This window comes from Tiliqua scincoides, chromosome 5, assembly GCF_035046505.1.
Source record: "Tiliqua scincoides isolate rTilSci1 chromosome 5, rTilSci1.hap2, whole genome shotgun sequence".
NCBI lineage: Eukaryota > Metazoa > Chordata > Lepidosauria > Squamata > Scincidae > Tiliqua > Tiliqua scincoides.
In genome coordinates this window covers 66,908,211-66,924,255 of record NC_089825.1, presented here as the reverse complement: position 1 = coordinate 66,924,255, position 16,045 = coordinate 66,908,211, and the positions used below count along the sequence as shown (strand labels likewise).

Genomic DNA, 16,045 nt, shown 5'->3' with positions numbered 1-16,045 from the left:
CTAGACATGATAGGGAAAAACGAATGCCGTTTTTGGAATCAGCACCCCAAATTCATATCAAACCACCATAAAGTTTGGGAAAAACTTTTCTGACCCTCAATTTTGAAGGCCTGTGCTTTTGAAAGGGAACAACTTGAGTTGCAAAAATGCTCTGGGCAACTCAGAAAGTCCACCTGTTATGACTTGCTTTCAAGTCGTGGAGGGTGGAGACTCGTGACCTGACTCGAGTCAAGCCACACCTGACTTGCCCATCCCTACTGACTGTGGTCTAAATTCTACATGCAAACTTACTTAGGCCTAAATGCAATGGATAACTACATAAGAAAGATCTTGTAAGTTCAGTCAAAATGTCACCAAAGAGTGCAATAGCAGCAAGTAAGGCAAAACCAACACTGGAAATTATTAAGAAAGAAAGCAGGTATCACACAATCATAATTATGACTCTACCATATATCCACATTTAGCTTGCAATTCTATACATACTTACCTGAATGTAAATCTCACTGAACTCAGTGATACTTATTTCTGAGTAGACATACATAGGATTGCACTGCTAGAATACTAGGTACTGTTCTGAACAAATGGAAATGAGGGATGCTACGTTTCATTTAGGGGGAAACAGCATTAAGAGCAAACTATGACCGGAATTTGACTTGGCAAGTATCCAAAATACTGATTCAGCAGGTCAGCTGTCTGTGCTGCTTGGCATGAAACCATAGTACAAAGTTATAAAGCAAATCTAAAAGATATATTCCTTTTTATTTATATATGGGACCACTGAACTGTGAATTATGGTTAATTCTTGTTCAAGCCAGAGGACACTCCAATATTATAGCAATTGACCCATGAGGCTTGGAACATGCATTGTTACAAAGACAGTTTGACATTGAACGAACAAACTATTTCACAAGCTAATTTAAATGACAGCACTTTCCCTATTGCAGTCACTGAGACAAGTGTTCTCAATTAGTCTGGCCTAGTCCTTTATTAATCACAGGGCTGATTCATGCAAACTGTCTTAGCATGACCCAACAACACAATTCTTATAACCACAGGAAGTTCAATTACATGCCTACCATTTTTTTTAAAATCTCTAATAGCCATAAATAGGGTGGTGTAAAGAGGGAATGGTAACATTAACTGAAATACACGTCGATGCATGCCACTGATTTGCCCATAACTCAAGGTTTCTATAGCTAGCAGAGGATCTGTGCTCTGTCTTGGAGAGATAGGTCAACAAACAATCAATCACCCATCCTAATGTAGTAGTCCAAATTGGTAGGAAGCCATCCTGCTTCAAAGGCTTCCCATCCTTCTGATAAGCTCAAGCTTAGAGCAAAAGAGAGAAAAAGATTTGAGTAAAAGCTCAAGCAAACCCAAGCTCAAGTACTAGTGATCAATTAATTCCCCCAGTTCAATTTGGAATTACATTTAATGTTTACACACTTCCTTTTCATGAAGTCATTTGTTTTCCAAAAGGTCTTTTAGAGCTTGTAACCTAAGTGCATCAGCACTTATGTAGCTCCTTGTACCAGTGAATTGTAGCTCCCTGCACCAGGTTAAGCATAATCTTACAGTGGGTGAGACTAACTTTCCTGCTGTAAGTGAGTGAAGTGCATTATGGCCCAAGAAAGGGCTCACACCTTGCCTGTAGCCATTGATCCAGATCCAGTGAACCCTGATCTCAGTCATGGTCTCTTGCCTGACAGGGCACAGTATCTTTTCTCTTCCTAACTAACATTTCTTCCCTCTCCACTTCTTCCATCCCCCTCAACCACCTTCTTCAATTTGGGTAATTTCTCTCATTTCCCTGGATACTAATGAACTATCGCCCGTTCATCTTTTCCCCATCTCTACGTTGCATCACCATGCTCCCTCCTCTGCTAGGAACTTACTCTTTCCTCTATACTCCTAGTCCTGGGGTCGGCAACCTGCCATTCTGGAGCTGCAAGTGGCTCTTTCAGCATTCTGCTGCGGCTCCGTGCGGGGCCAAACCGTCTGGGGGGGAGGGGCTCGCCCCTCCCGCGACGCAGCTCACCAGCCTGCTCCCATGCGTACTGCGGCTGCGCCCCATAGGAGAGGGCGTGAACAGGCTGGCGGAGCAGCTCCTGACCAAAGAGCCCGCACCGCCGCTGAGGGCGAGCCCCCGCCGCACATTCCCTCCTGCCCGAGCCGCAGTGCAGAAGCAAGCAATTGAGTGCAGCTGCTCAGTCCTCCTGTGCGTGTCTCCTCAGAAGTAAGTCCCATTGTGCTTGCTCCCAGGAAAGTGTGCACAGGATTACAGCCTTCAAGCTCCCCACTCAGCATTCCCCCGTCACTCACTCACATTCTCACTGCTCCATTTCCTTCACTTGGAAACTTGAAAGGGGTTTGGAGACCCCTGCACCAGATGGTATTCTGTATATGTTTGTATACTGTATGTGTAACATACTGTATATGTAGCACCAAAGCATATTTTATTGTTGGGAAGTAATCACTGTTAGTATGCCTTTTATTTTATGCAGTTTTGAACTCTTAGCTTGTTTGTTCAGGAGCACTTTTGTGAACAGTGTTAAGTAGTACTAAGTGGTCTTGTTCAGAGGTAGTATTGTGTGTAAAGGCATTTACAAAAGTACAGAAGTAAATGACTGTAAAGAATGACAGTATCCTTCACAAGCAGTTCACCTGTGCACAGTCTAAAACAGTTGTTCTCCAACTGTGAGTCTGGACCTGATTTTTAGTGGGACCTATAAGAGGAGAGCATATTATATAACTGTGACCTACAAGAGGGGAGTGTATTATATAACTAGGACCTATAAGAGGGGAGCGTAAACTCTATATGCAGTGTTATCTTCATTTTAGATGTCAAAAGGGTTTTGTGGCTCCCAAGGTTTTCTTTTTTCCGGAAAATGGGTCCAAATGGCTCTTTGAGTGTTTAAGGTTGCCGACCCCTGTCCTAGTCTAATAGCAAGTAATGCCACGGGTTTTAGATATGGGCAAATGGAGTAAGATGAGGCTACTGCAGAGGTGACCAATGGACACAGGGTTGGAGTGGGTGCCACCCATTGCTGTGCTAGAAACAGCCTCTTCACCTTGGCATATAGGTGGACTGGCCCTGGTCTTACTCAGTATAAGGAAGTATAATATGATCATAATACGTGATCATGTGAGTTTACTTGGAATGTGGACATGGTTATTGTTTCACTCACTATTTCTTGTCTGAAGATGGCAATTTTCCTGACCTTATAGACATTTATTTCATTTGCATTTGGAACCATGTTAATACATAGAGGGTGTGGCTCATAGTGTGGAATTATCTGTTTGAGTAAACAAATGCCTGGTTTAGAGATACCCACATTCATTTCAAAAAAGTCACAAAAATGTATTGTTTCTTTTAAGAAAATTAAATCCCTTCTGGGCACATGGGAGTCTCTACACCAGTGGTTCTCAAAATTTTAGGGAGCTTTACTCCCTAAAGAAGTTTTTGAGGGGGAAGGACCAGGGCAGTGAGGTGATCCTGAGTTGCTAAGGGGGGGGGCGCTTTTTACTTACTTTCACTAACGTAGGACTGCTGCAGCCTCCGGGAGGTGTGGGGTGCCCTGCGCATAGCTCCCCGATGCTTGGAACGTTGAGACATAATCATGCACAAAGCACTTCCTCGCAACATCACAAAGAGGAAGCGCTTTGCACGTGATTATATCTCAACGTTCCAAGCATCTGGGAGCCTTGCGAAGGGCTGCACAGAGCTCCCCGTGCCTCCTGGAGGCAGCAGCAGCCCTACATTAGTGAAAGTAAGTAAAAAGCACCCCCCTTGCTCACCTTAGTGACACAATCCTTGGGATCACCGTGCTGCCCTCTCCCCCTGCCCCTTAAAAGTACAGGGGGACCTTTACATGAACTGGTGGGACGTGACCCACCAGTTTGAGAACCACTGCTCTACACAACAAAACATAAACTTCCAGAAATTATTTTCCCTTTAAAAAATAGCAGGAAAGACAAAATGTGTAAGTTGGTACTGGAAGAATAATTTGTAACACTCCTGTCATAGCAAGTTTTCTCATATGATTTAATGAAGCAATATGTAAGTTTTGGCCATTCAGCCCCAGAGGAACCATATAAATGGATAATAAATGCCAACGGGCCCAATCATAAACAGTGCACGCCAGCTTACAGCCAGTGCACACTGTTGCAAATGAGCTGTAAGGCACATCTGTGGCCCCCAGCACTGGTCCAGCGCTGGTGCTAGTTCAGCGCCGCTGGATCACCACTGCTCCATCGCTCCATGGTCGCATGGACAGCCAGATGGTGGAGAGGTAAGTTGGGGCATGGGGGGGAGGCGGGCAGGAGGCATTCCAGGGTGCGGGAAGACAGGCGGAGAAGAGGCATGCCAGAGGGAGGGAGCAGAGAGGGAGATGGAAGCTTCGCTCCACCAGATCCTGAGCCTCCATGTCGGGCTGGTGGCATCAGGACCATTCTGGTCTTTGAAGTGGGCTGAGGCATGATTGCCTACTCATGAGTAAACTTACATGTGCCACTCAGTTTCACTTTCCAAAGGTCTCAATACATCTTCCTTGTCAGCTATCAGCTTGTCAGTTTCACAATTCAGGTTGCTAGCCACTGGTGGGTTCTGACTCGCAGTTTGGGAAACACCGAGAATGCCTTTAGTAATTCCATTTTAAAAATGGAGAATGGGGGTCATGATGCACTCAAAATCACCCAGGCAATCCATATTCAAATTCACACTTTGGTTCAGATCTTCCATCTCTAGAAGTTGAACTACGCCAAGTAATATGGAATCCTCTTACTGAACTATTTCACTTCAGATTAAAGGCAGGGCATCCCTATTCCTGCTTTAAATACACTAATGCACATGTATAAACCACAGTTGTACGTCTGGGCAGAATTAATCTTTGTTTTGTCTTGGAGATCTGGTGCATTGCAAGATTTATCGCAGTTTAACATGGATTTGTGGGCTGTCCTTATCAATATGATATGTAATTGTTCCGTTTTGCTGGAAAATAGCCAGAGGCAGCTTCCAGCAGCAGCCCTGAAAAGCTACAAGTCTGAACTTTATCTCTCTAGTAGTCTCAAAGCTCACTGAAAGAGAGAGACCATGAAACCTCCTTTTTTGTTTAAATGAGGCAAATTGGATTTCTATCAGTCTGCCTATAATGCAGCTTTGTCAAGTGCCTCTAATGAAATGGCTTAGCAACGGATAAAGACTAGGGGCCCAATCCTATCCAATTTTCCAGTGCCAGTGCAGCCTTGCCAATGGGGCATGCACTGCTTCCTGAGGTGGGAAGGCAGTCACGGAAGCCTCCTCAAGTTAAGTGAATGTTTGTTCCATTACCTTGAGGCTGCATTATGGTTGTACCAATGCTGGAAAGTTAGATAGGATTGGGCCCTGTTTCCTTGGCTGAATATATAGATATAATAGATATATAGATTTAAGGCTTTTTATGCTGAGAATCATATTCAGTTTCTTCCTAAGTTCCCTAAAAGCAATGGGTTGGGGCTGTATGTGCACATGCATGGGAGTAACACCTTGTTACATCTAGCATTTATTATTCAAGAGAAAGAAATAAGCATCTTCAGACAACATCCATGACAACTCTTCAGACAACATCCATGCATACCATGCGAAGGGAAGGGGTGGGCTGGCAGCAGCAAGTCACGGCCTCAACTTCCATGTGGTCACTAAACTATAAGTATAAACATATACAGGTGAAGCCTATTTATCCACAGATTTTTTATCTGCGGATTTGTCTCAACACGAATGGGGTGAGGTACTGAATGTCACACACACACCTTTGCCTCCTTTGCCCTGTGCTGGCCTCTCTATCCATTTCCAGGCAGCCCAAAACACTGCAAAAAGGCTCTGCCTCGCCCAGGCAGGGAATAGCCCTGGAGCCATGGAAGAGGTTCCGCTTTGGAAGGAACAGTAACATTCCTGGAGCTCCTGAGCCAGCAAAGAGGCTGAAGAGGGGGGCAGAAAACCCTGTGTAACCAGAACATGTGCAGCAAGGTGGAGCTCTCTCTCTCTCTCTCTCTCTCTCTCACACACACACACACACACACACACACACACACACACACAAAAGGGGCAGGTGTGGTAGCAACAGAGGGGATTTCTTTAAAAAATCCAGGGAGTGTTAGCAGAATCCACCCCCCACCCAGATGATGCAGGCAATCATGGACACAAGCAAGCCTTCCCACCAAGCAAAGCAGCAGATATAGCTTAAGATCCTCTCCACACTTTCCTGTAGAAACACATAGGGCTGGACTCTGAAAAGCTCAGCATCCCACTGTGAAAGAAGCAGGACAGCTGGCAACAGGAGGGCTGAGTACAGAGGGGAGGGGATTGAGAACAGCTGCCTTAGTTTCCGTCCATCCGGAAGTGTCAGGCTGCAGCGAATTTGCTTAACTCTATGGCATTATCACAACGTGTTTTTTGTTAATCACGCCAAGTCACTGAACACAACTAACATGGATAAATAGGCTCCAGCTGTATGTACATATGTAGACCATACACATGGTCAGGAACCCTACAGAAAGCAAACTTTGCATACCAACTTATAAGCATTAGAACTGTGTATATAGTCCAGTCAGAATGACTGAGATCACAGCACTGGCAGGAGAAAGCCCACTCAACTAACTCACTATTCCCTTGCTTGGAATTGGAAAGGAAGGGGATGGAACTGAAAAGAAAGTGGTGGAAAGGTGAACTAGAGCATTCCTAACCACCTCCTTCCTCTTTTTTCAATTCTGAATGATGCAGTTGTGGTAGACAGACACTCTCATGATGCCCTACCACTCTGATAATCTGCAGCATCAGTTCATTCTACTATGAGGCCAGCCTTAGGCAGTACAGAGGTCAAGTAGTAACTAACCACATTGCAAACCAGGGCCACACTTAAAAAGAGTCTGAGCTCAGTGCATTAAGGGATCAGAGAAATCCAACAAGATAAAAACATACAACCCACAGACAGTTTAGCAGTCGGCCCAAACATATTTGTTCTTCATAGGGTGGGTTCAGCAGTGGATCTGACAAAAAACTCCATGTGGCTAACTACAAGGCTGTTTCATGTCAGCACCACTGGTTCAAACAGCTGAATACAGAACATACCAAAAAGCAGTCTGGTTAAGCAGCACTGTCTGCCATTTGTGCATTCACTGGATGCCTAACTTGAAGTTGCTGGCCTGACCTGAAGTCACTGAAGTTGCTTACCATACTCCATTACAAAACAGAAAACTGACATAATGAACCCGTGGACTGCTACATTTCCCTTAATAAATCAAAATAAACAGTATTACCTGAAACTTTAAATATATATTTATTATAATCAGTGAACCTATAACACAAAAGATTCAAAACTGTGGGGATACCAGCCGTAGTGAAAAAATTTGCCTATGAAAAATCAAGGAAGGCTGCAGTAGCATAGACGGTTTGTCTAGATTTTGCACCAAAGTCTTACCAAGTGAAAGTTAGAACCAAAACATGGGCAGTACATACTTTAAAGAGGTTTTAAAAAAAAAAAATCAATAGCACCCAACAATACCTGCAACTTCATTCATGTTTTAAATGCTTTAGGCATTGACCGTTTGTGCCAAAATTTATGCTATGACAAGCAAAAATAAGATGTACAATGCAAATTACATGGAGCCTGTGTTACAGTGAGGTTTGGGATTATTATAAGTCACCAAAAGCAAGAAAAATACCATCCTTACAAAAAAGGAACATACCTGTTAAACCTGCCCTTTTATTAATGGTGAGGGGAAGTTTACAATAATTGCTGCCTGCAAGGAACAAAAGTCGGACTACAGCAGCATACCAATGAAACTTGCAGAAGTTTCTTACCGTTTTTGCAGATGGGACAACACTGATCTGGTTCATATACAGGATCCACACAGTCAGTCTGAGGGCAAGCAGACACTGTGCACACTACTTCACCATTGGCTTCGCAGCGGCATTTCTCACACGGTGAAACCTGAAAAGAGTCAATAAAATTTGAATTTTAGTCAATTCAGTGAGTACGTTTTCACAGGCTAGAATGTGTCTACATTATGATATGCTGCAACATCCTTTGTTCCAGTTCTTCCGAAGACAAGTAAGCTGCTGATCCCACATACCTTCCTAAATCTATGCCATAAATTTAGTTAAGTGTAAAAATGTAGACTTTTGAGAGTCCCCTGGACTGCAAAGAGATCAAATCAGTCAATCATACAGGAAATCAACCCTAACTGTTCACTGGAAGGACAGATGCTGAAGCTGAAGCTGAAATACTTTGGTCATCTCATGAGAAGGGAGGACTCTTTAGAAAAGACCTTGATGCTGGGAAAAATTGAAGGCAAAATGTTGGTGAGATGGTTTGATAGCGTCACGGAGGCAATAAACATGAATTTGGACAAACGGAAGTTAGTGGTAGCCGGGGGGGGGGGGGCGTGGTGTGCTGTGGGCCATGGGGTCACGAAGAGATGGACACAATTTAACAACAACAACAACAAAAATGTAGATCAGGGAAGTTAACACCAATAGCTTAACCTGCCCTGACTACATGGACTGAAATGTAAAAAGGAGTTGAGGCAGCATACTGAGAGCCACACTGGCATGTGCAGACATGCACCAAAGGGCATGGGAAGTGCGTAGAAGGCGTCCTATGTGACCTGCCAGCCAATGTAGTACTGCCTCTGATAAGTCCAAATGCTACAACCTTCCAGCCAGATGTGCCTGTTTGTGGTGATGTCAGATGCTGGATGACATGCTCTTTGCCTGTCTCCTGTTGTCGCTAGCAAGAAGCTTCACAGAATGGCCAATGCACGTTCAAGACCTGCTTCCCTCTTTTGTCTCTGTCATGGGTGATTCTGGCTACTGATGCAAAGGTAAGTGCCCTCCTGGTTGGTGTACATCCCTTGGCTGGCCTCAAACCCCTTCAGCTGTCTTCATTGCAAAATCTAACAGTGCAAAATACTGGAAGATCCCAGCATTGAATAGTACAGAATTTGTTTTCTTTGGATTTCACCATTAAACTGTTTGCAACAACAACAACAACAACAGTATTTATATACCGCTATAAAACGCTATTTATATACCGTTTGCAAAGACCTCCAGTTTATCTGCATTGTCTTTTCATATACTATATAAAACCCTTGGGTACAGGCAAACAAAACAAAATGAGTAGACAAAATCTAGACGCTTCAAAGGCAGCCTGATTTTATATCATGATATCCAAATCTAAATTGCAATCAAAATTGTGGCAAAATAAGATAAATATTTCAAGCAATGATTATTTTATAGCCCTATCATACACAAACCTAGGCTGCTAAAATCATTTGGTAGAATCTTGGCCTTCGCCAAATCTTAAAAGTCCAGAAGGAAAAAAAAAACAAACAATAACTGATGCTTCCACTTGAAAAATGTACTCTTTCAGAATAGGCTTGTTGTAAGGAGGTGGTTTTCATAATTTTAATAATGCCCCATGTTAAAACTGAGGCGATACTATCTGCTGTAGATCAGGGGTGTGCAAACATTTTGGCAGAAGGGCCAACATCATCTCTCTGACACTGTGTCGAGGGGCCAGAAAAAAAAGAATTTATATTTCAAATTTGAATATATTTACATAAATGTATATAAATGAATATATTAGAGATGAGGCTTACAGATCTCATGTTAGTTCAAGGCTTGAACTAATGAGAAACCTACAAGTCTTGCGTCACCTTACCAGCATAAAAGGCCTTGCGCACATGCCAGGCTGATCTTTCCTTCACTGCTGGTGACCTTCACAGATGCAAAGCTCAAGGCAGCAGAGGCAGTCATACCCAGAGCTCACCCACATTTAGAGCACACTTACAGAGGAACATTGGCGATATGCACTATGAAGAAGGGGCACTTGGCACACAAAGGGAGTACTCTGCAAGAACAACCAGCTGCTCTTTTCAACACATATACAGGTGCAGCCTATTTATCCATGGATTTTTAATCTGCGGATTTGTCTCAATGCAAATGGGATAGGGTACTGAATGTCACACAAACCTTTGCGTCACGCTGGTGTCTCGCAGGCAGGTGTTTCCAGGCAGCCCAAAACACTGCAAAAAGGTTCTGCCTTGTCCAGGCAGGGAATAGCCCTGGAAGAGGTTCCCCTTGCAAAGGAACAGTAACATTCCTGGAGCCCCTGAACCAGACACGGTTGAAGAGGGGAAGGGGGGGCAAGAACCTCTGTAGCCAAAACACTTGCAGGTGGTGGAGGTGGAGCTTGCTCGCTCTCTCTCGCACGCGCACACACGGGCTGGTGCCGTAGCAACAGAGGGGATTGCTTTAAAAGAGAAGAGGGGATTGCTTTAAAGAATCCAGGGAGTGTTTGCTGAATTCCCCTCCCCCCCACATGGTGCAGGCTATCACAAAGCCTTCCCACCAAGCAAAGCATGCTATTTACAGCCCAATCCTCTCCACACTTTCCTGGGAGTAAGCCCCATTGACTGGAAGCAATGAGGAGGAGAAGAACCTGCAGCACTGTTGGGAGGCTTCCCAGGGCACAGAGGCTTCCCAAGCAAGCTCACCATTCCAACTGTGAAAGAAGCAGGACAGCTGGCAACAGGAGGGCTGAGTACAGAGGGGAGGGGATTGAGAATAGCTGCCTTAGTTTCCTTCTAACCGGAAGTGTCAGGCTGCAGCCTATTTGCTCTATGGACTCAGCACAATGTGTTTTTTGTTAATCAGCCAAGTCACAGAATAGAACTAACGCACATAAATAGGCTCTACCTGTAGTGAGATATTGTTTTACCACTTCTCTCCTTATAATTCTTATTGCAGTGATGATGCCTCAAGATACTCCACACACCAAATGGAATACCCTCTGTATTTCCAATAGGAGGGACAATGCCCCGCATTGGTAAGTAAAGGGAGGGAATCCAATGATGTTGCATAGCTGCTTCATATCTCTACCCACTCATCACCACACCCTACAGTATTGTCAAATGCAGCATTGCTATCATCTGTGTTGTCTAACCATCCCTTCCTTTTGCAATAGCTAATAACAGTGACTGCTCTCTCTTTGTGAACATCAGCCGTTGTCACAGTTGTCCAACACTCATCTGGAATCCTTTAGTTTTTCAGGGGTACAGTCTTGCCACATGGGACAGAACAGTCATTTCCCAGAGTTCTCAAAGGAGAAGGAAAGGTAGTGGTTTGAGCCATTGTGCTTTCACTGCCAACAAGGCACCCCTACACACTCTGTGTACACACACACACACACCAACACCAAGTATGCACCTTGATTCAGAGAACATGTGTTACTGATGTTTCTGCTGTCTATTCCATGTTATTCTCTCTCTCTGCTCTTCACAGGCAGCTGTCCCAGAGGTGAAAACAGTGTGCAGACCCTGAGTGAAGCCTGAAGGCTGCCTTGCCTGCAGAGACTAGTGTAAGCCCAGCTGCTGCTTAGTGAGGTTGCTGACCTACTCATTCCAAACAGGCGCTGTGGTTTTGCAAACTCCATGACAAAGAGTAAACAAATTGGTGCAACCAGACCTCACAGGCACCCATTTCTTGGCTGTCTCTTGGATAACTTGCAATAGTAAAACAGGCCTCCTGGGAGGAGGTGATTGGCAGCCCTCTATGCCTGTTTTTCTTTCAGATGTTCCTCCATCTTTGAATGTGCAATAAAAACTTTGGGCTGATAGTATGTAGTTGTTTTGTTAGGGCCTGATCCTGAACCCTCAGCACCAGCCCTCTGTTAGCACTGAGAGTTGCAAATATGCTATGAGGCACGCCCACAACACTCAGTGCTGGGTCAGTGCTGGCACTGGCTCAGCACCAGTCGGTGCTGAGCCAGTGACAGCCAGAGGCCCACTGCATGCTGCCAAGGCAAGAGATGAGCTCCGGGCAGTGTAGAGGTCAGTTGAGGCAGGGGAAGGTGTTCCAGGGCAGGGCAGGGTGAGGGTGGAGGGAGGGCAGGGCAGGGCAGGGAGAGGGAGAGGGAGAAGTGCAGGAGGGGGGCGGGACTGGCAGAGCTCTGCTCTGCCTGATCCAGAACCCCACGTTGAGCCTCCTGGCCCCACATGGGGCCTTTCAACTCTGTGCCAGCAAAATAGCTGGCACAAATTTGAGTAGCCCCATTCTGGGGCTTGGGTCTTTCCCTGGGGAAAGGGGACGAGTGTGGCCTCTGGGAACCCGAAGTGCCTCTGGGACCCCAAGTGCCAGGTAAACTGAGAGTTTAGCATCTGGGCGAGGAGAAGGCAAGTGGACCTCTGAGTTTTGGAGAAGGAGAGGAGGAAGACGACGAGAGGGTAAGTGTACTCTTTCTAACTCTTTGTCTTTCTAACTCCCTGTCTTCTAACCTTAACTTTAAATCAATCTTAAAGCAAAATTGAAAGTTAGCACCTAAGGGAGGTACGTAGGTCTACTCTGAGCAGGAGCAGAGTCCTACTCGTGAGTAAGAGCCCAAGGGTCAGGCACTTAAATCAAAGTTGAAAGTTAGCTACACCTAAAGTAGCACCTAATCGAAGGAAGGGAGGAGGATAAAGTGGAAAGCAGGTTTTTCTACTTTGTTTTAAATTAACCCTATACTTAACCCAAGTTAAACTTAATCTAAGTTAGAACATAGCCTAAACAGTTCAGTAAATTGGGACAGAGGATCTAGACAGCAATAAATAATTAAAAACTCAAATAAAAACTAGCTTGAGGTTACAAAACAGTCCTGCCTAAGAGAACAGAACTAGGAGGGAAAGAACCTAGTAAGGGGCAATTCCCATTCAGGAGCCTGCAGAGTAGGTTACGCCCATCAGCAGCCTTTTGTCTTCCTGAGCTTTTGTAAACTCACCTGGGAAGACCAGCCCCCCTTTCAATCAGGAAGGAAGGAGGGAGGAGGAGCCAGCCAGGAGCATAAAGCTAGGCCTGCCATCGCGTGAGGCTCTCTGCAGACGCGTGGGGCCTCTGGGACCCCAAGTGCCAGGTAAACTGAGAGTTTAGCATCTGGGCGAGTTCAGTAGCAGGGCGAGGAGACCAGGGCCCCATACACTGCCCTTCCTCTTCCCTTGAGAAGAGGGCTGCTAACCAGTGTAGGGTTTATAAAAGTACCCCTAAATAAAACAACAACAACAACAACAAAAAGCTATGCAGTCAGGCAGCCAGCAGCAGGGAGGGGGCTATCCAGTGTTCTGCACTGAGTGCCACATGTATGATTATATGCCTCTGGGGCATAAGTCATGGGTGTGTCCTCGGTGCAAGGAGCTCCAGGGTCTCAAGGAACGCATCCGCTCCCTTGAAGCCTTGGTGGCCGATCTGGAGAAGCGCAGGCAGGCAGAGGAGGACCGTGGGGAGACTTCCGGGGACGATCAGGCTTCGTCCCAACCTCAGGCGTGCAGCTCCTCGGCTGCCCGGGTGGGAAGTCTCGGGACTGGAGGACGTCATCCTGGAGAGGAGGGAAACAATCCCCTAGGGGGGACCCCTTCTCCAGGGGATGGGCCCGTATCTGAACGCACTCGGGATACTCCTCGGCGGGAGGGGGGTCGGGGGCTTCTTGTAGTGGGGGATTCGATTATTAGAAACATAGAGAGGGGGGTTTGCGACGGATGTGAGGACCGCATGGTGACTTGCCTGCCTGGTGCGAAGGTTGCGGACATCACTTCTCGTCTAGACAGGCTAGTAGACAGTGCTGGGGGAGAGGTAGCGGCTGTGGTGCATGTCGGCACCAACGACGTGGGCAAGTGTAGCTGGGAGGTCCTGGAGGCCAAATTTAGGCTTTTAGGCAGGAAGCTGAAAGCCAGGACCTCAAAGGTAGTATTCTCTGAAGTGCTACCTGTTCCACGCGCAGGGCCAGCTAGGCAGGTAGAGATCAGGGGTCTCAATGCGTGGATGAGACAGTGGTGTAGGGAGGAGGGGTTTAGATTTGTTAGGCACTGGGGAACGTTTTGGGACAAGCAGGGCCTGTACAAGAGGGACAGGCTCCACTTGAACCAGAATGGAACCAGACTGCTGGCGCATAACATTAAAAAGGTGGCAGAGCAGCTTTTAAAATGATCCCTGGGGGAAGGCCGACAGGAGCCGAGGGGCATCCGGTTCGGGACTCCTCATCCCTATGGGATGAGGATGGGGAGGTTAGAGAACAACAAGACAAAGGCAGAGTAGGATATGAAATTGGGAAAGGTAGCGTGATGGGATGTGATAGATGGTTTGGCACACTGAGAGGATGCAGCGACAAAGGAGCGAATAAGCAGCCCATCCTAGGGCATTCCGTGTACAAATGCTTTTATGCGAATGCCCGAAGTCTACGAGCAAAGGTGGGAGAACTGAAATGTCTGGTGACAAGGGAAAACATTGACATAGTGGGCATAACGGAAACCTGGTGGAATGCGGAGAATCAGTGGGATACCGCAATCCCGGGCTATAAACTCTACAGGAGGGACAGGCAGGGGCGTGTTGGAGGTGGGGTGGCCCTTTACGTTAAGGAAGGGATAGAATCCAGCAAAGTAGAGATTGAAGGTGGGTCCGACTCCACTGTAGAATCTCTGTGGGTTAAATTACCAGGCTTGTGCAGCGATGTAATACTGGGAGCGTGCTATCGTCCTCTAAACCAGAAATCGGATGGGGACCTTGAAATGAGGAAACAGATCAGGGAGGTGACAAGGAGGGACAGGGTTGTAATCATGGGGGACTTCAATTATCCTCATATTGACTGGGTCAATTTGTGTTCTGGTCACGATAAGGAAACCGGATTTCTTGACGTGCTAAATGACTGTGGCTTAGAGCAGCTAGTCACGGAGCCCACCAGAGGACAGGTGACTCTAGATTTAATATTGTGCGGTATGCAGGACCTGGTTAGAGATGTAAACGTTACTGAGCCATTGGGGAACAGTGATCATGCTGCAATCCGTTTTGACATGCACGTTGGGGGAAGAATACCAGGCAAATCTCTCACAAAAACCCTTGACTTCCAACGGGCAGACTTCCCCCAAATGAGGAGGCTGGTTAGAAGGAGGTTGAAAGGGAGGGTAAAAAGAGTCCAATCTCTCCAGAGTGCATGGAGGCTGCTTAAAACAACAGTAATAGAGGCCCAGCAGAGGTGTATCCCGCAAAGAAAGAAGGGTTCCACTAAATCCAGGAGAGTGCCCGCATGGCTAACCAGCCAAGTTAGAGAGGCTGTGAAGGGCAAGGAAGCTTCCTTCCGTAAATGGAAGTCTTGTCCTAATGAGGAGAATAAAAAGGAATATAAACTGTGGCAAAAGAAATATAAGAAGGTGATACGGGAGGCCAAGCGAGACTATGAGGAACGCATGGCCAGCAACATTAAGGGGAATAATAAAAGCTTCTTCAAATATGTTAGAAGCAGGAAACCCGCCAGAGAAGCGATTGGCCCTCTGGATGGTGAGGGAGGGAAAGGGGAGATAAAAGGAGACTTAGAGATGGCAGAGAAATTAAATGAGTTCTTTGCATCTGTCTTCACGGCAGAAGACCTCAGGCAGATACCGCTGCCCGAACGGCCCCTCCTGACTGAGGAGTTAAGTCAGATAGAGGTTAAAAGAGAAGATGTATTGATAAATTAAAGATCAATAAGTCACCGGGCCCTGATGGCATCCACCCTAGAGGTATTAAGGAATTGAAGAATGAAGTTGCTGATCTCTTGACTAAGGTATGCAACTTGTCCCTCAAAACGGCAACGGTGCCAGAAGATTGGAGGATAGCAAATGTCACGCCTATTTTTAAAAAGGGAAAGAGGGGGGACCCGAGAAACTATAGGCCGGTCAGCCTAACATCCATACCGGGTAAGATGGTGGAATGCCTCATCAAAGATAGGATCTCAAAACACATAGATGAACAGGCCTTGCTGAGGGAGAGTCAGCATGGCTTCTGTAAGGATAAGTCTTGCCTCACAAATCTTATAGAATTCTTTGAAAAGGTCAATAGGCATGTGGATTTGGGAGAACTCGTGGACATTATATATCTGGACTTTCAGAAGGCATTTGACACGGTCTCTCACCAAAGGCTACTGAAAAAACTCCACGGTCAGGGAATTAGAGGACAGGTCCTCTCATGGATTGAGAACTGGTTGGAGGCCAGGAAGCAGAGAGTGGG

General features: G+C 46.1%; 1 protein-coding gene across 1 annotated transcript in view; it reads right to left on the bottom strand.

Moving 5' to 3' along the window:
- VWC2 (von Willebrand factor C domain containing 2) overlaps nt 1-16,045 on the bottom strand; it is a 70,517-nt gene that overhangs the window by 36,380 nt on the left and 18,092 nt on the right. The window contains exon 2 of the mRNA XM_066631223.1: nt 7,838-7,967. Coding sequence (XP_066487320.1) covers nt 7,838-7,967 — 130 coding nt within the window. The remainder of the gene's footprint in view (nt 1-7,837; nt 7,968-16,045) is intronic.